Source organism: Typopeltis vanoorti, unplaced genomic scaffold, assembly GCF_054136105.1.
Source record: "Typopeltis vanoorti isolate ZY-2024b unplaced genomic scaffold, IOZ_Tvanoo_1.0 HiC_scaffold_24, whole genome shotgun sequence".
Lineage (NCBI taxonomy): Eukaryota > Metazoa > Arthropoda > Arachnida > Uropygi > Thelyphonidae > Typopeltis > Typopeltis vanoorti.
The window spans coordinates 2,192,400-2,218,643 of record NW_028328064.1 but is presented as its reverse complement, the minus strand read 5'-3'; the positions used below and the strand labels follow the sequence as shown (position 1 = coordinate 2,218,643).

Below are 26,244 nucleotides of genomic sequence, written 5' to 3'. Positions count from 1 at the left end.
CGTGAACAACAACAGAACAGATACTTCGGGATTAGCCCATCACTTCTCGATCTCTAACCAGATCATCAATTGGGATAACAGCTCCATGCCTTATATAGAAGAAGATTTTCAATGTAGAAACTTCAAAGAAGCCACAGTTGTGCTCCGCTCTGGAAAGAATCTAAACAGAAATCAAGAAATGATTCTGAAAGACATATGGAAAAGCCTAATAAGTTCACTCAGCTTACCAGAATTTCATTTCGCTAAAATCTATGTAACGTGCTCGATAAACAATGACTGATACACCACGTTCCATGCTTACGTTACACATCAGTTTTAATTTATTTGACTGTGTTACTCCAGTCTTCTTTTTTGCTAGCAAATGTTAGTTTGTACTGTTATACTTGTCCTGAAGAAACCAGACAGAATAGTAGCTGGTGAAACTTTTAGACAATTCTTGTATATCATTTACAAATATCTGGTCAACGAATAAAACCAAGAAAAAGCTCAAGTTTGAACATGTTTGTGTGTGGTGATGGAGAAAAAGAGCTACATAATTTGACTGTAAAACAAACTTGCTTATGCTAGAACACTTAGATGTCCATCAAAAAACATTATAAGAGAAAATTATATAAGGTTTGTACCCAAACTAATGAGTATAGGCCAGTTGTATACTTAGCCAAATATAAATACTGAACATATGATACCATTTGCTACTCAATGAAGTACAAGTCCTGCATAGGTGCATCATATCATCACAACTTATATTTTGACGAACTGCTGCTGTTAACAGCAGCAGTTCGTCATAATAAAAATAAAAAGTTCTGTGATAAAAAATCTCAAAAAACCTCCAGTACAGATCAACTGATATGCAAGGGGGGGGGGGGGGCATCCTGCATTTTGTGAATATGCTGTGATTGAATTCCCATGCATGGATTCATTCATTTTCATGCAGGATGCCTCCCCCCCCCCTTGCATATCAGTTGATCTGTACTGGAGGTTTTTTGAGATTTTTTATCACAGAAGCCAGAGTAATTGGCCATGCATCACTGCATGGCCACCTCATTCACCTGATCTTGACCCTCTGTGAATTCTGGCTCTGGAGATTTCCTCAAAGACCGGGTTTATCATGATCATCCTGATAACTTTCCAGTGCTGAATGATAGCATAACACAGCATGTGCATGACATCAGTCCCAACCAGCTGTGTTATGTTGTGATTTGCACATACTGTGCAAAGGATTCAGTTTGTGGCATACCAGGAATGGTAGCATATTGAATACTATGGTCTGTGAATGTAGGTGAATAAGAATGTTATTTAAGCTAGTGTCACTTTTCTCTTTCTTACATATACAGAAAAATTACATCTACATTCAATACATCATGCAGTGCACCTTGGTGGTGAAGTTTTGAATTACTTTTTCCTCTAAATATCTCTTCTGCACGAAGCACAATGTATTTCTTCAAGGTTTCTCAGCATTTGGATCACTGGGTGGTGCTCCACAAAGCTTTAAACATCGATACTATTATATAAGCAATTCTGAAATTGTTTATATACTAGCATGGACCAGTGGCTAAATAACTGATTATAAAGCAAGACATAGCATTTAAATTTTATACTCTTTGAGATTTGGACTAGATTAAGAGCTTAACATCAGAGTAGCATCTTTTTTTTTAAAAAAAAAAAAAAAAAAAAACACCCATGTAGATTTTGCATATTGTTCTGTATGTCTCAGTAAGAAAAGTATAACAGGAAAGTTTTTTAAATCTAAGAACTGTTTGTTTCAATAATCCAGGCATCTACCAGATTCCTTGCTTTTATGGCTTATCTTATTTTGGACAAACAGAAAGATATGCTTTTATTTGGCCTAAAGAACACAAGTCTTATATTAGTTTCCTTGAGCTTGAACAGTCTGGACTTGCAGAGCGTGCTATCAACATTAGACATTGAGTTCATTGGAACATGACGAGGTCTTCATAAAAGTCAGTTCCTCATGGAACAGCTTTATAAAGGATCGTGTGAAACTTCACTCTCCTAATTTAAAAAGATCCAAAGGTCTACATCTGTCCCCCCCCCCCTGTATTTAAATCAGGTAATCTTTCTTAACTTTAGTTTGTCTAAAATTTTCTTTAAAGCCTCGTGGAGTGCCACTCACTGGTCCAAATACTGTGAAACTTTGCAGAATTTTTTTTTAATAAGTTTGGAAATTTACTGACTCCGTGTGTTGAGGCTTAAGTGCTGTGAAGAATTCATGTTGGAGGTTTAATGGAATATTATCAGCACTGAGAAAGGAATAAAAACAATTTTAATACTTCCAATATTTCGTCTCCTTCACAGAGACATCTTCAGGGATTACAAAAAAACCTTTTGTAACAACACACACAAATATAATACAATTGTGAATGAGGAAGTATTAAAATTGTTGTTAATCCTTTCTCAGTGTTGATAATATTCCATTAAACCTCCAACATGAAATTTACTGACCTTTTTTAGTTATCTTACATTAGCTACTTCGGTGACACTTTTTAGAATTTCTGTTCATGTTCAGTTGCCTTTGTGTTCTTGTACTGAAGATGCCTGTGATACTTAAGCAAAAATTCTACGCTAATAAAATATATTATGAGTTTTTATCCAGTATTATAATTATTTTAAAGAGCCTCCGTAGCTCAGTCAGTATAGATGAAGCCCTTTGGTTGGAAAGACCTGGATTCGATTCCCATCAGTAATATGAGGAACCTTTATCTGGTCTCTTTCAATGAAAGGTGAGTTAGCCAGTCTCATATGGTGGTAGGGGGTTTTTTCATCCAGAAACTCAGGTTTTTTGTTCCCCAAACAGGAAAACTGGCCTCATGAATCAAGGAGTGATGAACTGGCCGCATTAAATTTGTTGTAAACCCTTCATTATAGGATGCTACCCATCCTAAAGGGATGGATGAGATCAATCAATTATTTTAAATTATAGAGCTGTGTTATGATATTACATTGGTCAGTGATAAACCAATTTTCACCTCGTCACTCACTAAATTTTGCAGACTATTCAGTGATTGCTATTTAGGCTTATATGCTGGTTGTAACTCATATTAGTTCTTTAATGGGATAAAATGTGAAGTGCCTAAGATCATTATGCTAGATTTATTTCCTTAGAACAAATCTCTTTTAGCAAATGCTGTGCTCTCAGAAATATGCTGGAAAAAAAAGGTCACTAGAGCAAATCTAGTAATGCTACTGTAGTCTCAATACCAATGAATACAATTAGAAAAGTAATGTTTTGCTAAAAGGTCACTATTTATATGCTTTTAGATTAAAACAATAAAAAGATTGTTCGAAAAAAAGTTACTTCTTGGCTTACCTCCTAAAAAAACTTTACTCTCAATATATTGGGAGGGGAGTTTAGAGTTTAAAGAGTAAAGGATTTAAATTTCAGGTAATCCGAATGAATTACCTGAAATTCACAAAAAAAAAAAAATCCTTCCCCATAACATCACAGAACTCCACACTTTTGCTATGCAATTTTGAAAAGCATGCTCTTGACATAGCTCTAATTAAGTCTTCTGTCTTGTTAGGGTAATATTGATGTATTCTCAATGACACATTCCTCTAATATGTCTATGAGTCTCCCATTGGAGTTCCATTTAGGTATTCAGTTAATAAGGACAAAGTAAAAGTTTAGAGAAAGTAATATTCTTCATGAACTACTATAGATGCCTCTTTTCTATAGTATTCTTCATGAACTACTATAGAAAAGAGGCATCAGCAAAATTTAAATTCACCATAGGCAGAAAATAAACCAGAGTGTACACTCTAAGGTACATAATACTAGTGCTACAGTGATTCTCTAATATTTTGTGAATTATTGTAAAACAGAAAATGAGTAAATGTTTCTAGATTTTATATTTACTATAAACTCCTATGCTCTACAGGGGATGATTGGGTGATTGTTCAGAATTATTGGCAAAGCGACTAAAGCTATGAATCCAGTGTATCATGTCTGTGAATTGTGTGTACTTTTCTTGGTTTGCCTAGTTTTTCAGAATGAAAAAAAACTTCTTTCTGGGAAAAAGAATCCTGCCATCTATATGAGACTGGCTAACATTTGAAGACAACCTTATAAAGGTTACTTATACCTAAGATGATTCAAGCCCAGGTTTTTCCAGCCAAAGAGCATTTTGATACCTATCCAAGCTACAGAGGCTCCTGTAGATGCATTTATATTTAATTGCATGTGCTTCACCATCTTTTATCTGTAATAAATATATCGGACATTTTTTATAGGTTATTCATGTATAGGGTTTTCAACTCATATAAAAATGCTTAATGTGATTTTTAAATGTTGCTTTGGATATTCAGGATAAGAATATTTTAAGTTTATTTTTTGAAGTTTAATATTACGTATTTCTTTATAATTAATAAAAATTTTATATTTTTCAGGTATTTCACTCTATAACCAGTTATGTGACAATATTAGTTGTAACATATTTTCAATCAACAATAATGGTAAGTAGATATGTTCATTGTTTTTAATGATAATGAGTTTCTTTGGCACATATATGCACTCAGTTATAATAAGACCTGATTATTTATGAATTGTTGCCTCTAAAGCTGAGAAGTAGTAGTAGTATAGGGTGGCCCATGAGTCACAAAGGAGTTTAAATGTTTAATAGCTGGTCTGGTTGGCTGAGTTGTTAGCATATCCGCTGTGTAGCCAAAAGGCTGTGGGTTCGAATCCATGCTGTGGGCATGAATGTTTGTGATTGTGAAAATACTAGTAGTGGTGATGGGCAGTGGATGGCATTGGTGTAGATAATGTGGTTCGCTGTAGTTGGTGGATTGAGTAATAGAGACAGAGTTGTAGAGTAGATGCCCTCCCTCTGAGCCTTTGGACTCCTTGGAGGTATCAGGTAATACTTATAATAATAATTTTTCTTATTTTAATAAGAAAATCTTAATAATAAAATCTTATTTTATTTTGTTAAAATAACATAATTATTTATTTATTATAGATATAAGGCTGAATTATGACGAGTGTCACTGTTGAAAATATTAAAAGAATTATATATTTTCAATTATCGTTACACGAAACAAATGCACTGTGATCTAACGCCGATATTCGTTTGCGCTTGTTATTGCTATTGATACGAAACTTTTATTATTGGTGTTTGTTCCTGGTGAAGATGAAATATTTTTAATAAAGCAATTTTAATATGTAAATTTATTTATTAATAAATTTGTTACTGATTAAGAAAAAAAAGTTTTTTTGTATATGCAGCACCCCCACATCAGCCGCCACTGGTAGTCTTGCTTCCATTATCAGGATCTGTGATGATTGTACCAAGATTTTGTTGAACAAAATTTGAAAAAAACCCAGCATCATGAACTTCATTTAAGGCATAGTGCAGAAAGTTATTAGAGAAATATTTCCATCAATGCAAGAATAATTGATTGGGCTGCTATGAGACAATGAAGTAAATGTGGAACAAGTGAGAAAAGTCTGTGAATGTGTGTGTAGTTCTTAGGAGATTATTTGCAGTGCTAGTTGAGAGTTGCAGGTGTCATTCGTAATTAATGCTGGCTTTAGTGGCAGAATGGATAAAAGCCTGTGCATTGTTACTTTTACATTGTCAATTCAAATCCTACTGGCATGGATGTTTGTAAGAACCTTTTAGTTGGTAGATTTCCATTTCCCATTGTGACACAGCCTTCTCACTTTTAGGAGGTCCAAACTGCCTTGAAAAAACCATTCATGCCCTCCAGAGTAGGAATTCTACCTAGACCTGTTCATCTACAGTATTAATATGTGCAATTTTTTATAGGTTGCATTCTCATGAAAACTATATAATTGCCTATGAAGCACCAGTTGGCCTAGTAGTTAGCATATCTCCTCTCTAACAGGCTGGATGTTTGTGATTGTCTAGGTGGGAGATAAGTTTCATTGCCCAGTGTAAGATAACTCCCCCCCCCCCCCTTCCCTTATTGGAGACCTTGAAGCAACTTGAAAAAGTTCTGTTTCGTCTCTAGAGCAGAGTTTCTGGATTATATAAGGAAGTCTCTTGTAATAATAAGATTTCTTACATAATCCAGAAACTCTGCTCTAGAGATGAAACAGAACACTCACACCACTTGTCATATCTTCTCTTAATTCATTTACACTATCTTCACTGACTACCCCCGAAGGCATGCCCTTTCAGTCATGCACCATTCTATGAGAGAGAAATCTAGATCTTATCCTCTCTTCCACCTTCCATATAATAAAAAATTCCATCTATTGTGGCATTCTGTAACACTTTCTCCTGTTCACTAGTATCTGCAGTGCACAAATTCTCAGTTTCTCCTCATAATCTACATTCCACAGTCCTTAAATTATCTTTAACATTCTTCTTTGCATCTTTTCCATTGTGTCTAGACATCAAGAGAGCAGATTTGCACAGAGTAGCCTAGATGTGATCATATCAAAGCCTTGTAAAGTAGCAAATAGATTTCATTATCCTTGCATGTCAGTGTTTGTTTTAGCATTATCCCTGAGTCAATCTTTGTTATGTGGTACCTGAACTTCAACTTCTTGTCTATTAGAACTCCAAGATCTCTAGTCTGATCAGTTTCTTGTGGCATAATCCCACCAATATAGTCATTAGATATATCATTATATTAAAGTATAATGAATAACTGCATAACTTGATAATTACTAGCATTGAACTGAAAGCCATTTTCACATCCCACAATTTCAACTTATTCAAGTCCATTCTACAAGGTACTCCATGTAAATCACATTTCTGATTACTTACCCTGCCTCTCTTTTCATCATCAGCAAATAGCTGTCTCTCTTGTCAAATCCTTCCCTTCTCAATATCGTTAACATAAAGATTGAATAATAGTCAGACCAACTGGTTACCTTAAATCTTGCAGACTTGCATCTCCATGCATCACTTTTTTGATATGTCAATCAGCTATCTTCTTATCCATAATGATAGTCTTATAATCCAATCCCACATCCTCCACCTTATGCAGTAGTCTTCCATATTGTATACAAAAAGTCTAAAAGTATTGTGTGACCATTCCTATCTCACTCGCCCATTATGTTGTTATAAAATGTGAACAGGTTACTCAAAAATAACCTTTCCCTTAGTAAATTTATGCTGTTCATTGCAAAGTAGATTCCCTGTCAATGCTTTTCTGTATGCAGTCTCTTACCAGCTTCTCCCAATTTTTTATGCTAATAAATGTGAAGAGATAGAGTTCCAGATGAGGAGGCACAGTTATAAAAGGATGTTTTGTTTAGTTCGTGACCTAAAGCACAAGTTTAAGTTCAAATCGAATGTCATCAAAAGCAGAAATGGAGTTAGTATTAACAGAAGAACTGGAAATCAAAAACAGATGGAAAGAATACTGTGGTACAACAGAGAGGATAAGGAAAATTTGGAGAATTCCTCTCACCAGAAAAATTGCGATTTGGAACTTCACTTAGGCATGACATTGAAAGAGCGGTTAAACAGCTTAACAACAATAAGGCTCTGGGTGCAGATGATCCCCAGCAGAGTTAAGGCCATGGGATGGAGGGATAAGAGTGTTGCATTGATTGATTACAAGGATGTGGGAGACAGCATCATGGCCTAGAGATGTAAATAGTTTGGGATATAAAGTTTTGCTAGAAGGATAGAATTATTAGTTTCTCTCATGCAAGCATGATTTCATTAAAGATTATTATAAATAGGATTGAGGCCAAAGTTGAATCAGAGATGATTGAGAAACAAGTAGGTTTTAGGAAAGGCAAGGGTACCAGAAATCATATCCTTTGCCTTAGATCATCAAAAAGTATAAAGAATTTAGACTCCCTAGGGTAATTGTTTCTTAGACCAGTGATTCTTAACCAGGGGGGATGCAAAAAAATTATATAAAGTTTCTAGTTTTTAAAATTTGGAAATCTCTTAAAATAATTATTTTTTGCTCTTTATTTTACTTTGTTTCAAACTTGTATCATTTTGTATTAGTAATCTGAATTATGCAGTTTAATGCAGTAGTTTCTTTTGTGGTGGTGCCACAAGTTGATTTCGCTGCTGGCAACACTGCCAGTCGTGACATCTGCCTACTGGACATGTGAATGTGTAATAGAAGTGATTATCTGAAGTTTTAAACAACACTAGTACGAATGCATAGAACTTAACATTGTTAAGTGCTATTTGAGTGCAATTAATTTTTGAAATTTTCAGTGCTGTAATACTGATTTGTTATTTCTTAATTTTTACCCCCCCCCCATAAAATGAGCAAACAAAGAACATTATTTGATTTTTTTTTATGTATATATCAGAGTTATGAGAGCTACTCCAGTCATTTGGAATTCAACCTTCTGACCATCCCTTTTGAAATTATGCAGTGCAGCCTGTGTGAAACTTATTAAAATTCCATAGTTGAGCATCTCTGGTCAGATATTATCTACTCCAGCTACCTTCCCACATTGCAGAATTTAATGGTTTTTCTACATCAGGTATTGATATACTCCTGATTGCATTCTTCTTGAATAATTTCTACTACCGTTCTGTCAATTCTTGTTCCAATTAAGGCTTTTAAAATATTTGCACCAAACATCTAGGGTATCTTTTTCAGTTTTCATATCATCTAATATTCTTTTTATGGTACTCTTCTCATCATTTCTAAATGAAATTTTTCAATAGCCTCCAGAACATTTTGCCACCTTCCTGATTTGTCTTCAATATTCTGAACAGAGTCTTTCCAAGACTTGTTTAGCTACTTTTATGCAATGCATTGCTTTCTCACATTTTTTTCATGTATTCTCTTAGAGCATCTACCAACTTATTTGCTAGGAACTTTCGATTTGCTTTCTTCTTTTCCAAGACTACTTCTTTCACTTCTTAAGTCTCTCATGGAGTTCTGATTTTTCTATCCTTATAGACAACTTCACCACATCTCTCTCTCTCTCTCTCTCTCTCTGGCTGAATCACTCAATATTTTCAGAGTTTGTCACTGAGATTCCAAGGTTTGGTTCTTGTTTTCAACTGTTTCATTTTTTTCTTCAATAATAGTTGTGTACTTTTGACTGGTGTTCCACTTGCATAGTTTTATTTTCAGTATTATATTCAATTTTATTCTGCTCAAAACTAAATGATAAGCACTTCCTATTTCAAATCCCCTCTGTGCTCATGTCCTGAATCAGCATGAAGATATCACTATCCACAATAACATTGAGAATTTTCTTATTCCTTATATCATCTCCTCATGTATATTTGTGTACATCTATTTATGTTGGAAGATGGCAGTGTTAGTGATGACTAGTCTATGTGCTGAACAGAAATCTAACAAAAAATACCATTATTAGTAACTTTGCCCTTTTCTCCAAAATTTCCCAACCCATTTTGTTTGTCTAGTATTCATTTCCTACTCTCCTGTTTAGATATCCTACAAGGACCAACTTATCTTTTTTTTCTAAATATAGCTTCTTTCACTAATGACTCAGAAAATTCCTCCATTTCTACCTTAGTAGAACCTTCTGTTTGATGATGAGACAAATAAGTAGCATTGTCCATTTCTCATCTTGATGGTTGCCCACATCACTCTACCTTGATATTGCTTGTAATTCAAGAAAATTATATTCATGTTAGATATTGAAGTCTATAACTATTTTGCCTGATTATTATTGCCTGAATATAACATCTTGTAGTTATTTAGAAGACTCTCACTTGTTTTTGTCTTTTGGTTCAGTAATGTCCATTATGTCAGTTTGGTACTTATATGATTCGTGCACCAGTTCCACTTATTGATACCTCTTATGTTTATGGTGGCTATCAAGAATTCTGCTGAATTTCAGTTTGTTTCAATAATTTACTTTTTTGCTGTTTTGCTCTAGTTCCCTGAAAACATGGAGAGGGCCTTGTTTAACCAGATGATGATGCCCTAGCCAGTATGACTTTGCATCTTATTATGTGTGGTTTATCCTTTTCAGTCGTTTCTGACCCTAGATGACTTTTGTAGGCTTGCCCACAAAGTGAGATTTTTACAGGGTAGTTCACAATTGCTTTCTCCAAGCCCCCCAATTTTATCCAGGCTCGGGACTGGCTGGGACGTATTCCTGACTGTAATCCGTGTGTGTGTGTGTGTGTGCGCGTGCGTGCGTGCACAGGGCCAGTTTGTCTCTTCTGGGGGAGGAAAAACCTGAATTTCCAGGTGACCCCCCCTACTTCCATATGAGACTAGCTAACTCACCTTCCACCAAAAGAGACCAGATAAGGGCTTTTCACATCACTGATGGGAATCGAACCCAGGTCTTTTCGACTAAAGGGCTTTGTCTATACTGACTGAACTACGAAGGCTCTGCATCTTATTATACTATCATTGTAATTCGGTTTAAGCCCAATAAAGAATATAATTTAGTTCGTTAAACTCAAAATTGCCAATTAATCTTCATTCATTCAGTATCCAGTAGATACCTGCTAATGGGATGTACCATGAGACGGTGTGGATTGGACATTATGTCAGGAGTCCAGTAATTTCTCTGCATTCTTTAAAATACTATGTGGAAATCTCCTTCCAGTTACCTGTGACCTTTAAGCAACCCTTAATTATTTAATTATATAATGATTTTTTTTTTAAATTTTACTGTGGATGCAGTTTTTTTTTAAAGTAAGAAGTATCACTTAAAAATGGTTTGTGGCAAGAAGTATTTTGGAAATACTTCTAAGCCCTTTTTATAACCATTTATGGTTAAAAGCTTCCTCCATTTGTTTCCATCTTTCTCTGTTGAAGGCTTCCTTATGCCAACAGTCTCCAGCCATCTCCACTAGGTCATCCTTCCATCTTCTCTCTGGTCATCCCAGCATTTGTCTTCCTTCATATGGATGCCACTGGGCATCTTTGCCCATCTATCACTTTTCATGTGTGCACAATGTCCAACACTTTTTATTCTTTTCTTTTATATTCATTCCTTATTTTGTCTTGCAGTCTAATGTTTAGAATGGATCTCTCCAGTATTTGTTTGGTTATTGGCCATGTCTGCATAACTGGGGATGATACACTGGTTGAAAAGTTTGGCTCTGTTTTCTGGTTTTATTTTACTGCACAGGAATTTTTTCAGTTTGCCAAAAGCCATCCAGCCTAGCTTAATTCTCCTGTTTTATTTCTTCACAAATGCTTCTTTTTCCTAATGTAAAAGTTCTTCCTAGCTATATGTATTCTTGTACTTACTCTATTTTGTTATCACCTATTATTATTTGCTCTGTTATCTAATTTCCTTTGATATTTGACATTATTTTAGTATTCTTGTACTGTATGTATAATCCTACTTTATTTGATACTGGATTTAATTCATTCATCATTTCTTCTAATCAGTATATCATAAATGATTGTTTTTTACCAATGATGTTGATCCTCTTGTCTTAGTCTAGTTCACTCAGGGCATATTCTAATACTGCATTGAATAATTTTAGTGAGATGGTATCTCCCTGGTGTACTCCTTTTATTTATTTATATATTTATTTGGAATGTGCTGCTTTGCTCATATATAAGGATATATATGAGCAAAGCAGTTGCTTTTTCATATATTTTGCTTATTAGCTGTATATAATTTTGGCTTATTCCATATTTTATTGCTATTAGGATTGCTTGTTTTTAAACTGAATCAAATTCTTTCTTATAGTCCAAAAAGCCCAAGTACAATAGTAAGTTGTATTCTCTGCATTTTTTTCTGAGTTGATTCAATGTTTGCAGATGGTTGATTGTGCTAAATCCTTTCTGAATCCAGCTTGTTCATTAGGCTGAGCTTTATTCAATGATCTGGTGATTCTGCTTGTTATTATTTTGATAAACAATTTATATATTGTGACAACAATCTTATAAGTCTGTAATTTTCTATCTTTTTCTTATTACCTTTTTTGAACAAGTGTATCATAATAGCATTATTCCAGTTGTTTTGCTAATATTTCTCCTGCTGCTTTCATCATTTCTGTTGTAAAACCATCTTCTATCATTTTAGTATTTATGTCCTTCAATGCTTATTCTTTTTCAAAATTTTGTATTTCTGGAATACTTCCTTCTTCTTGTTCTGGCTTCCATGTAATAGTATTTACAACAGTGTGTGGTGTTATACAATTCTGAAAAATACTGTCTAGCCCATTTTACTATGTCTTTTTTAATTTTGACATCTCGTCCGTCCATTTTCATCTAGTATTATTTCTTTTTTTCCTGTTGTGAGATTGTTTTGTAGCACTTTAATATTTTTGTTGTTGGTTATTGTTTCTTGTATCATTTTATCTTCTCTTTATTTTTTATTTTCTTTAATATTTTTTCTGATTGTTTTATTTATTTCTATAAGTTCTACTGTTATTTCATTTTTTACTTCTCCAAATAGCTGTCGTCTTTTATTCCATCAAATTTTTTTTGTTTCCTCTGAGGTTTTTTTTTTAACCATTTTATCCTTTGCAATCTTATGTGCACTTTCCTATAATGATTAGATTAAAATTTTCCTGTATATTATCCGTTTGTGGAATTTCATTTTTAATAATGTCTTTGATTGTATAATTTTTTTACAATTTCTTCTTGGTATAATTTTTTGTTGGCTACTGATGCGTCATTTAACTTTATATATTTTGTTTTATTCTGTTTCTTTATTTTTAAAAATATTCTCTTCTGTTGTTATTTTCCCTCTAACTATTCTGTGATCACTTCCTATGCTTATTTGATGACTGAAACATTTTTAAATATTCTTATACAGAAAACATCATTTAAAAAAAATACAGAAAATTTAAATTCAAGTCTAATGGTGAAGTGTGAAAAAATCATCTGGAATATTAAAGAGATTAAAACAAATGTGAGAAATTTCGATGATTTTTTTTTACACTTCACCTCATTGAATTTAAATTTCCTGCATTTTTTAAAAATAATAATGTTTTCTATATAAGAATATTTAAAGATATTTTAGTCATCAAATAGTCATAGAAAGTAATCATAGAATAGTTAGAGAGGAAATAACAATAGAAGAAAAAATTTAGATGATTTTTTTTTCCACACTTCACAATTAGAGTTGAATTTTGTGTTTGAAGAAACAATTATACAAAAATAGATTAATATTAACGCACAAAATTTTAGTTGACTTTGGAATAGTACAACAGTTTTGTACTATTCCAAATAATGGGAAGGAGACTTTTTGTTGTAAAAAAGAGGAATTAAAGTTTTCCCCTCATTGTTACTTTTTAAAAAGTGATACATAAATTGAGAATAAATGTACTGTACCAATCTATTTGGTTGCATATTTGCATAATTCCCATGACCTGTAGGTTGGAGAGTAGAGAGGTTATACAACTGAGTTGTTACAATCATTTGTTGCAATTTATCATTTTTTACAAAAAAACTAATAATGAGAGGAAAACTTTAATCCCTCTTTCCAAATAATGGATATACAGTAATTAAAGTTAAATCATTCACTACATTATTTCAAAAGAATATTGTTTTTTTCTATGCTATAGAATTAAATTAATAATTTCTTCAAGCCATTTGTAGAAATTATCAATTACTTATTTCAACAATAGATATTCCATTATTACTTTTTTATCATTACAGATATTGTATGATATGCGAGCACAATTTTTTATTATATTGATTTGCATTATTTGAATTGCATCACTGATAACATGGTATATCTGTATATATTTCAGCCTCGGTGTTAGATAGAGTCTTTAAGGAACTTGGTACAGATAATGATACATCACAGTTAAGAGAAACAATGTAGGTAAATTTTTGTAATTTATAATTGCTTTTTATTTAAATTAATCTGAAGTGAAAATTATAGAAATGTAGTTTGTCTTTTCATAGCAAACTCATTTGTAATACAACTATTTGCCATAACACAAATGGCAAAACTTACTGGATAATGAAGATGACCAGCTCTCCATCCAAAGACAAAATTACATCTAATATAAAATTTTAATTATATTAAACAGTACTTAAAAAGACATACCTGGTTGTGTAATTAAAGAAGGTGGGAATAACAAGATACTTGGAGCCAAACTTGATTGAGCTTAAATATAGAAATACAATTTTATTAATACAGACCAGTATTTTACAATAAAAACATTTATTCAAACCTACCAGTTTCACCAGCAAACTGTCTGGCTTTTTCAAGGCATTACGGAGATATGAAAGTTAGTAAATGCAAATTAAAAGGAACATAAAAAACGTTGTAAACCAAACTAGTATATATTGTTACACGTTTCGCGTGACAGAGATGACTTGTTGTTCTTATTCATTATCACGCATGCGTGTTTGTTGTAGACTTGTAATGTGATTACTGGCAGCTGTAGTTCAGATTGATTGAGAGAGAGGATCAAGTTTTTCCACAAACTGTTTAGAATTACACCCTGATTTCTGTTGAAGTTTCCGCCAGTTATTAGTACTATTGTGGCTTCCTTAAATACACGATGCCTGTAGTCGTCATCGAGATATGGCATGGAGCTGTTTTGCCAATCTATCATGTGGTTAGACATGCAGAAATGATGTGCTCAGCCAGAAGAGATGCTTCTGTTGTGGTTTACATCACCAACATGTTCTTTTTGTCTAATTTCTAAACTTCGTGAAGGTTGTCCGATGTAGGCAAGACCACAGGAGCAGGGAATGTAATATACTCCTGGATATTTGTAGAACGGAACTTTATCTTTTGGAGATCCTAAAACTTGTCTGATGTTGGTTTGAAGACCACTCTGATGTTGTGGGCTCTTAGTATTCTTGCTATTTGATAAGAAATTGACTTGATGAAAGGTATCACTACACTAGAAATGTGCTGACGGTGGGATTCTTCTTGTCTGGGGTTGTCATTGTATAGATATTTTTTGATGATGTTTTGAGGATATCCATTTTGTGATAATGTGTTGGCTATTAGTGAGAGTTCATTCTGTGTATCCTCCTCTTCTGATATAAACTTTTTGGCTCTATGTTTCAACATGTGGATAATACTCAGTTTGTGTGACTTGTGATGGTTTGAAGTATAGTGAAGATATCTTCCAGTATCTGTGGGCTTTCTGTAAATGGATAATTTGACACTGTTAGGTTGGTTTTTTATCAAGATATCTAAAAAATGCAGTTGGCTGTTGTTTTCTACTTCCAGAGTAAATTTTATCTTGCTGTGTATTGAGTTGTTTTTATCTACAAATGATTTTAGGTTGTCTAAGCTGTCTTGCCATATGATGAATATATCATCCACATATCTCCACCATGTAGATGGTCTCAGAGAGATTGCAGAGAGGATTTCTTTTTCAAGTTTTTCCATGAAAAGGTCTGCACAAGATGGTGATAGTGGGCTTCCCATTGCTAGGCCTTCTAATTGTTGGTATATGGTGTTGTTAACCTTGAAGAAATTAGATTGAAGGCAGTCTAAACATCTGTGTGATGTCTAGAGGAAAGAGGTCTTGGATGATGTTTATTACCCCTTCTACTGGAACATTGGTGAAAAGGGATACAATATCTAGGCTGGCTAGCATGTCAGTTGGTGCAATCTTTTATTTACAAAATGTTTACAAAATTTACAAAATGGAGTTTATTTACAAAATGTTGCCTATTCTTGATCTAGGATTCTGTTGATCTTATTTTATTATTTAATAAGTTTGCAAAATGCTTTGCCAAAAGGTAGGTCGGTGATGATCTTCCATCAACTATTGGACGGAGAGGTATATCCTGTTTATGTATTTTAGGTGCCCCAAAAAAGAGAAAAGTGTTGAGAATGAAGCTCAGTTTTGGGAACTAATATATGTATATATATTCAGTAGTTGAAAATGAAACATGAATATAATCAGTAAACAAAGATAATGTATGGAATGGACTTTAAATTTTGAATTAAGATTAAAAGTCCTTTGAAAAATTAAAGAACAAAAGGAAACAAAAACTAGTGAAGTATATACAGGACCAGCAACTGGTGTGCTGGCTGTTTTGTGGGAAAACTTCATCAGATGGAAAACAGTACAAAACTGACTATGAGCTTGTCACATGGTTTAAGATTATATAAGAGGAGTTTGGCTGGTTTAAAATTAATGAGGAATTTGGGTGGTTTGAAATTAATGAGTAATGTATTTTATTTAATTGCCAAGGAGGTGAGATAGGGTCTTTTTGTGTTTGTAATATTGGTTCTGATTGGTTCTTATGACTAGAGATTTGGTACAGTGTAATTTTGTTTCATTTTCTCCATTGCCCAATAAGTTTTTCTGTTTCTATTATGGTTTTATTCTGGAGCAACATGAAATTAAGTTTCAGGAAATTTCTGTATTAACATCTGCATTTTTTTTAAAAATGGTACATGTAACGCAGATGAATAATCAAATATGCCTATATGCATTTAAAAACAATGATATCTGAAAATAACAAAGCAACAATGAAATAAGTGGATTCAAAATGAAAAATCATACTGCAATGGATTTATTTCTCATTCATAGCACTGCTAGCTGGTAGCCAGATAGTGTTCCTGGAAAAAAAATTAATGATGGCATGTTAAGATGTAACTGATGATATAATGTTAAAAAAAAGAAAATAATATTGGTGAGAATAAGAAATAAACTTCAGAACTTTGGTATGGATATACAACCATTGCAGCTGAGGTTTAATTGATGCAATAAGTCCTTGGAGTGTTTCGAATAAACATTCTTATTTAAAATTACCTGTATGGATTAGGCATGTCTTTGACCAGAGCATTCTCTGATTTGCTAGATATCTCTACCTGTCAAGTAAAGATATATAGTCCAGCCTAAAAAAAAATAAATGATGATAAAATAAAATACAGAAACTATTGGATCGAAGAGTAAGGAAGTTTTATTTTGCGTGGAATTTTATATGAATATGAAGGCACATAAAAAAAAGAATCTTTTTCTCTTGGATGATGGTTTTTGGAATCTAAAAAATCACGAAAGTAAACCAAAGCTTCTTTGCATTGAGTATAAATGTCATGGCCAGTTTTTGTGGAACATATTTACATAGACATGGCTTACACTACTTAATTTCTCTTCTCTTTCTGAATCAATATAAGTGTGGTGGTGACACATTAGTTCTTTGTTTGAGACTTATTGAGCTTTTGTGATTATTATTATTATACAGGCACTTCTAGAGTTGGAAGTCTCATTGTTGGAGTCTTATGCTAACTTATTCACACACTACTTCTGTACCACTAATTAAACTCATTCACCATTAGAACACTATTTCTGGCATTGTAATTCAGCCATTGAACATAACTCCCCTCCAGGGGTTACCCCTTGTCACAATTTGAAAAAAAATTTTTGCATCAATCTTATAAAACTGTAGTAACTTAAGTTTCTGTTATATCAACTAAACTTGGCAACCCAAGTTGCAGTAACCCACACACATTGCATGCATTTTCTTTGTGTTATTCCATGTCTATGTAAATTTGTGGTAATATTTATTTTTCAGTTTATAAATTAGTTACTAAAGCAGTTACTTGCTAATGTTACAGATGTGTTGTAATATTACTTGTAAATATTAGATATTTATAATTAATATGGATAAACAGAAAAGAAAAATTATGCTGAATACAGACAGTTTAAAGAAGAATACACACAAGTATTGTTTTATTGAATATAAAACAATTTTTATTTCCAATGAGGTGTGATTCAATTGCTGTGCCAAAAGAATATAATATTAAGACACTTTGACACAAAACATGCAAAAAATTTGACAGGTTACCTTTGTTATTAAATGGATAAGAATCCTATATTATTATATATAGCCAGTAAGTGAAACTCAAGATCGATTACTACGATCTATGAGTTTCAATGCCGAAAAACTATCGGCGAAGGCAATTCGAAGCAAAGGTGGAGCAAGTTCCCTCACTATTCTTGATATTCTCTCATAATGTAAAACACAGCTAATGACAGTATTACATCTCCTAGGAGCTGTGTTTTACATTATGAGAGAATATCAAGAATAGTGAGGGAGCTTGCTCCACCTTTGCTTCGAATTGCCTTCGCCGATAGTTTTTCGGCATTGAAACTCATAGATCGTAGTTATCGATCTTGAGTTTCACTTACTGGCTATATATAATAATATAGGATTCTTATCCATTTAATATCTGTTCATTTGCCAGAAAACTAGCCTTTTGGCTTTTTATTTTAATTACAAAAGGTTATCTTTGTATAAAATAAAAGTGAGTGAGTTTTAAAAACATCTTTAGTCAGAACAAAATATTTTTACAAAAAAGTAGTGTAGCAAATATATCAGTGACTAGAGCAGGTTATTTGATTGCGCATGAAATTGCGTGTTCAGGTCTGCCGTTTACTGAAAGGAGATTGTATGAAAAAAATATTTGTTACTGATTCATGAAGAAACATATTCAGAGAAAAAAAAATCTTCTTTCAAGAAGTTAGTTTATTGAAATGACTATGCAAAGTAGAATAGACAATATATCTGAAAATTTAACAAATATTAAAATAGAATGTACAGAATTCATTAGTTATTCCATTGCAGTAGATGAGAATTTGAGATGTGTGGAGTAAATAAAGATTTTGAAATCACTGAAGAACTGTCCTACTTTCAACAACGAAAAACTGCTACTCACTGTATGACCTAACATTTATTCAAAACAATCTTTACATGAACATACTATGAGAGAAATTATTTAAGTTTTGAAGAATTTTAATCTTCCAAGTGGCACACCATGTATAATAGGAAAATATTGTGTAGTTATGTTACTTATAAAAAGATTGTCAGCAAATTGATATTAAGCATTATCACCATTTAATACATAAAGTAGTTTTATGCATTAAAGCAGTTTAGTTTGATCATGTAATGATGACAGTTGTTTCACCTGTGAATTTTATGCGAGGAAAATGATTGAAGCACTAAAATTTCCAAGAATATTTAAACAATATTTAAATATGGTGATTGTTATATCACACAGAAATTATCTGAGACCTCCAGGGAGGCAAGGACTCATCGAGGGAGGCTATACATTACCCAAACCAACTGTTATACCTTCCCATAAATTCATTCACACTAGATGCACTCTACCTCTAAAGGAAAACCATTCTACTCACTGCTCTGTGGGAAAAAAAAAAAAAAAAAAAAAATCTCTTGCCTCTTTCTGCGAACGAACTTAACTTTCATGGATGCCCCAGTGTTCTCTCTCCACCTACCTTATAATGGAAAATTTCATTAGATAATATCCTATAACACCCATTCAGAAGTTTATATCCCTCTAATAACATATCACGCCTCTTTCTCCTGTTAACCAGAGTTTGCAATCCACATACAATCTGTTCTCATAATCTAAATTCCATAATCCCAATATAATCTTTGTAACTCTTCTTTGCACACAACTTTTCCACAGATTCTTCTTTCCCCTTGGAATCTAGGAGACCAAATTTCAGCACCAATAGTCCAAGTGCAGTTTTATGAAGGTCTTATAAAGAGGCAAAATGACTTCCTTCTCCTTACATGTCTAGGTTTGCTTCAACATCGCAATTATCCTCTGAGTTGTATTTGCAAATTTTGCTACGTGACCTTTGAACTTCATATTCCTTTCTAATATTATGCCAAGATTGCTAGCATCATCAGTTTCTTATAGCATAATCTTGCTAATATAGTATGCTGCTGGAAATCTCATAAGGATAAAATGCTTTACACTTAAACTTTACACTTACTACAATTAAATTGACAGTTGTTTTTGTTTGACCAAATTTCCAGCTTATTCAGATCATTCTAAGTGCTAGATATCATTACCATCCTTCATTTATCTTCATATCATCGGCAAACAATTGCATATCTCCTGTCAGATCTTTCCTAGCATCATTAATGTATAGAATGAACAACCATGTCCTAAGGACTGAACCCTGAGGTAGACCACTAGTCACTTTAAATCTGACAAATTCACACTCACTGTATACCACCTTTTTGATATCTGTCTGTCAACTATCCACTTATCCAAGTCGAGAGTTTATATTCCAATCCCATAACAATCTGTTATGGGATTGGATAACCATAACATATAAGTAAACATAACATATAAGTAAACCCATGCTGTTTCTTGGAGTATAATTTGTTTACCTGCCCATTTCTGTAAGCAAGTTCCTACCAACTTCTCTAAAATCTTTACTACCACACCAGAGATACTGATAAATCAGTAGTTAAACACATCAGTTTTTGTCCCACCATTATACAACAGAACTGTCATGCATTCCTCTGGTATCATTCCTGAGCTAAGACTCAAGTTATACAAACATACGAAAGGTTTAGCCAGTTCAGCTGAATATGTGCTGATATTCCATCTGTCCCTATTGCCAAATTCTTATCTAGGTTATGCAATAGCTCTTCAACTTCATTCTCAAGCCTCTATCTCTTCATCCAATGTAGTAGTAACACTATGCACCATGTTACATACACCTGGTTGACATATCTTAGCCAAGTGAACACTCATTAGCTTCTGACACTAGAGTACCATCTGCATTCAGTAAAGTTATTTTTCTGCATTCAGTCTTTCTTTTGCTTGAGGCATAATCTGGAGAGGATCCAGAGAAGAGTAACTAAGACAATATCAGGACTTATGGAATGTTGGCTACACATTCCATACAGAAATGGGCAGGTAGACAAGTTATACTCCAAGAAACAGCATGGGTTTATTTATTAAAGAAATATTATGGCTGAGTTGGATAAAGGGAATGGATACGCTATGATAATGTTGGATTTTGCTAAGGCATTTGATAGAATACCACATGAATACCACATTCTATCAAATACCATTTGATAGAATACCACATGCTGTTGCATAAAATGAAGAATATGGGATTGGAATATAAACTCTTGACTTGGATAAGTGGATAATTGACAGACAGATAACAAAAAATGGTATACAGTGAGTGTGAATTTGCCAGATTTAAAGTCACTTTAAATCTGGGTTCAGTCCTTGGGCCATTGTTGTTCAATCTATACATTAATGACACTAGAGATATGCAATTGTTTGCTGATGATGTGAAGATAAATCAAGGATGGTAATGATATCCACCACTTACAGAATGATCTGAATAGGCTGGAAATTGGCTAGAGAAAGAGAGAGAGTGATTTGAAGAAATGTGGATTGTAGAGTTTGGTGGATAGAAGGAAAAGAAGTGACATGATAAAGATGTTTAAGTAGTTAGTGAGGAGATTTTATCAATTACTCCCGAGAGGATTATAAAAAAGAGTTCAAGGCAAGAGGGGGGGAACCAGAGGCCATCCCTGGAAGTTATGAGATAGTGGTGACGACAGGTGTGATGTGTAGATTTTTTAGATGGAGAATTGTCAGTGAATGGAATGTATTACCAGAATATGTTGTTAATGTAAGGAGTGTTAAGGATCTTTTATGATTCAGTATGAGAGATGTTGCAGCTGAATCCCATGATGAGTCTGCAAACTCCATGGATGGGTGTAATAATAACAATAAAATTCTGTTGGATTGCCTTTAGCCTGTATAGCCAATTTCTTTTTATACTCCAATTGAGTTTTCCATACTTGTTACTTTTCTGGCCTGTGCGTTATATATTTCATAGCTCTTACTCTTATTCTCACATTCTTTCCACATCATCTTCTTATGGATTTCTTGTTTAATAAAGTACCACATCCACTTCACTCCCATACTATTTATTCTTTGAACTCAAGAGATACATTTGATACTGCCCCATGTAGGAGGCATTATCAAATGTATCCTAAGAGTTGTCCGAAGATTCCCATGCATTGCTGACATCGTTCCAATTCAGTAATTGATACCATGGAACCAAAGATGGTATTCTCCTAAGTTGATCATGATTTCAAGCTTGATAGTTCAGCACATAATCTTTTCAAATTGGAACATCATTATATATTAATTAGATACTTCCCAAGAAAGCACAGCATGATGACTGTCACCAACTGGTTGTAAAATAGTCATATTCTTAACAGAGATCCCTTCTAATACTATGAACAAATCTAATATCTTTGACCTCAAGTTCCTTCTTTCACAATCAGCTTGAGAAAGTTGTCTCACAACAATTCAATAAATTCCTCTTTGTTCTATCATCTTATGAGATTTCTCTTTTACCACCCAATCAATGTGTGGATAATTAAAGTCATCCATAATGATCACTTGTTTGGTACACATACCTATGAGCCTCCAGGTCTGTGGCAACATCCCTCCATATATTTCATTCCATTAGCCTCTACTTCACACCAGATAATCTCAAGCTCATTGTTACATGGGATATTATTACAATCATAGTTTCCTTGCATTTCTACCCTAACTGAACTTAAGTTATCTGATATCATATCATTAGTAGTACCCCCCCTCCTTTCTTATCTCTTCTGTCATTCCTAAAAATGTATACCCTTTACACTCAATCCTAGTTGCAACATTATATTCTGATAGCCAATTTCATTCAACAAATGCCTTGAGACCTAACAATCTTAGGTCTCAAGGCATTTGTTGCATTTGTATATAGACATAAGTTATCACTTGGTCTATTTTTATAATTAGATATGGCATCTGTTTGACCTTGTTGTAGAACTCTTTTCCTTCACCAGACATTTAAAAGGTCCAAACCCAAAGCACACATTTTCACCCTTCGCTAGTTGTATAACTATGTTCAAGCCATTCATATCTTTATTATATTTGCATAGCATAGCTGAACTTTCACACACATTTTCCCCATTCCTCCCTTGACAATCTAGTTTCCCTGACTCTGCATTAGATCTCATCCCAGTAAGTAATTTTTCCAGGCTTTTGGTCCCAAATAAATTCAAATGCAGGCCATCTCTCTTATGCAAGTCTTTTCTACCATCAAACACACTCTGCACATCTAAAAACTTTCATGTGTTGACTAAGCTGTGGAAATAGTTTTTTAGGCTTTATTTCACTTAGATCCAAAATATTGGAATTTCTAAAAGAACATGGAAAAATTGTAACTGAATTGGAGAATGATTGTGTAACTTAGGATTCATGACTGACATAACACTTTATCTTAACAACTCAACAAACAATTATGATTTTTGCCTTTCTTAGAAAAATTTTACACAGAATTTCAGGTTAGTTTTTTGACTTGGAAATGTAAAAGGACAAGTTAAATGGAAAATTATTGAGCTGTTTGGAACTTGAAATAACCAGAATTCAACAATATTGAAAAGCAAGCATAGAGGTCTTTTTACCTTGATTTTTATAAGCTCATTGATCCTGAGAAATATAAATGTTTAAGAAAGGAAGCATCAAAAATTGTATCATTATTTAGGAGCACGTATGTACTGGTACAAACATTTTCTCTCATGCAATTAAACAAGTCACCACTATGTACAATCTCACGAATGCAAATTTGAGAGACACATTGACAACAGCAATTTCTGTTTTGCCGGTGGATGTCCAAAAAATTGTCGATTCAAAAAAATATAGTGTATTGCATTAAAATGCGATTTTCGATATATATATATTATTTATTATTATATTATTGTTATATATTATTGTTACTTGACACCTCCAGGGAGTACCAGACTCATTGAGGAAGGGCACTTCCTCTACAACTCTGTCTCCACTACTCAATCCTCTTAACTACAGTGAACCGCATCATCTACTGTCCACCACTACCACTAGTATTTTCAAAGACAATTACAAATATCCATGTCCATGGCAGAATTTGAACACGCAGCATTTTGGCTGGAGAGTGGATACGCTAACCACTCGGCCAACCAGGCCGGCAATATCTATATGCAAGGTGCTATCAAAAAGAAATCAGACTGTGCTGGATCCTCAGTGACAGATCGAGCTATAATCTCATGCCACCAGGTGTCACTGGCATAAACATTGTTGAGTCAGCCTGCTACGTGGTGTTGGGCTGTGTGCACCAGAACTATGTGCATTATTCTTATCACTTATTTTGCGGTTCTGCGATTTTGCCATGAGTGTCAAATTAGAACAAAGGGCAAGAGAAAATAGCATTTGAAGACAGGTTTTTAGCATAATTATATTTACCATTGCATAACTGTAGCAGCAAGCATCACAGTGGTTATAATCATGAGTTTGATGAGAATATGTTGTCATCACTCTTTAGATATCATATTTGTTCCAACATGCAAATATTCTGCTCTCACATTCTACATGTGAATTTCTGCGTTTGTTACACTTGCATAATGTATTTTTATGTGTGTGTGTGTGTGCGTGCGTGTGCGTGCGCGTGCGTAATTCAGTGTAAATTGTGAATTAGAGAAATATGTATTTTATTGAAATTATGAACTTAATATCAGAATTTGCATTTTGATTTGGAGGCAGTTTTTTATTGTTTTCTTTCAGAGATATTTAATTAGCTATAATAAATATTCGCTATAATAAACATCATCAAATTCCTGATATATACCCTCAAGGGGTGTACAGCAAATGATAGTACTACATGAAAAATTTATATTATTACTAACTTCCTATTTACAATTTTCCTCCAAATCAGTCTGTTAAATGTCAAGACTCCAATGTTATCAGGTCTTATATTTCTGTCTTCTAAGGCACTTTTTACTGTATCAATCCACGTATATCTTGGTCTTCCTCTGGGTGTTTTCCTGCCAACCTGGAAGAGCACTTGTTTTGCTAATCTGTCCTCTCCCATTCTGCTTAACCATACCACCTGAGATTAGCTCTGCTAACGCATTCCTGGATGTTGATAATGTCAAGTTCTTTATGAATATCCTTGTTCTTAATATGATATTGCCATTGATGTCATCTGTTCATGCCCTTAATCTTTCTCAGGACTCTCATATCTGCGGTCTCTAGTCTTTGGTCAAGTGTTTTACTTCTAACCCAGCTCTCAGATCTATAAGTTAAAATTGGTTTGAACATTGTCTTGTATACAGCTAATTTAGTGTTTTGACTAATTTCTCTCTTATTCCATATGAATGTATTCAGTTGATTTCCTACCATACCAGCTTTGTTGATTCTGTTGTCTATTTCTATATTTAATTTACCATCTTCAGTAAAAGTCGTGCCTAAGTAGCTGAAATGTTTCACTTGACCCACAGGTTCTCCATTCCCAATGCAGTTGATATTTTCAATGATTCTGCCTATTTTCATTGTCTTTGTCTTTTTATTGCTGACCTTTATACCATATCTATTACAACAGTTATTCAATTTAGTCAGGGAATCTTGCAGACTCATAGCGGATTTATTTAGAAGTATAACATCATCCGCATAAAGCAGAGCTGACATTAACATCTCCAATTTTGATATCAGGTTTAATATCACTTCCCTTCATAATGTGATCCATATAGATAATGAATAACAGAGGGGATAATGTACATCCTTGTCTGACACCAGATTTAACATTAAACCGTCTTCCTGTACTTCCTTCAATTCTAACTGCTGACTTACAACTCAAATATAGACAGTATTGCTTGATATAATGCCCTATTAACACCATATCACTGTAGCATTTGGAATAGCATCTCTCTTGGCACCTTGTCATATGCCTTTTCCAGATCTACAAAACTTAAATACAGATCTTTGTTGTATTCCCATGATTCTCAGCTATCTGTCATAAAGTGAAAATCTGATCCTGACAGCCTGTATTTGTCCTTCACCAAACTGCTCTTCCACAATCCTTCTCAACCATTTCTCAAGTATAATTGCATATATCTTACTAGGATCACTCAAAGACAATTACAAATACAGTAATGAAATGCCTCTGGAATATCACAGTCAGTTTTATTTCCCTTTTTTTTACATATGGGTACTATGAGAGCTCTGCTCCAATCATCTGGAATTCATACCTCTGTCCAGGCCTTCTGAACTATACAGTGCAGCCACTGTATGACTTTTATACCTCCGTACTTGAGCATTTTGTCGAATATCATCTACTCTTGCAGCCTTTCTGCATTTCAAGCTTTTGGTGGCTTTTTCTACTTCAATTATGGATATTTTTTCTTGACTGCATGCCTGGTCAGTGTTTTTTACCACTGTGCTGTCATTACTGCTTGTTTCATTTAGCTCCTTACTTCAAGGATATCTTTTTTTCTCCTGTTTTCATGTCACCTTTATCATCTAATTCCTTTTACAGCACTCTTTCCTCCATTTCTGAGCTTCTTCAATAACCTACAGAATATCTTGCCACCTTCTTGATATTTATTTTCTATGTTCTTGCCAAAGTCCTCCCATGACTTTTGTTTAGCTAGTTTTACATAGTGTTTAGCTTTCTTACATTTGTCTCTGTATTTTCTAAGAGCACAAGCTGACTTATTTGCCAGGAACTTTTGATATGCTTTCTTCTTTTCTTTCACTGTCTCTTTATGTCCACCATGGAGTTC

General features: G+C 33.7%; 1 protein-coding gene across 2 annotated transcripts in view; it reads left to right on the top strand.

Moving 5' to 3' along the window:
- The window catches only part of LOC150092170 (syntaxin-7-like), a 119,333-nt gene that overhangs the window by 27,953 nt on the left and 65,136 nt on the right, over positions 1-26,244 (top strand). For both annotated transcript variants that reach the window (XM_090415241.1, XM_090415240.1), the window contains exons 3-4: positions 4,408-4,473; positions 13,632-13,701. In XM_090415241.1, the coding sequence (XP_090271367.1) occupies positions 4,408-4,473; positions 13,632-13,701 (136 nt within the window). The remainder of the gene's footprint in view (positions 1-4,407; positions 4,474-13,631; positions 13,702-26,244) is intronic.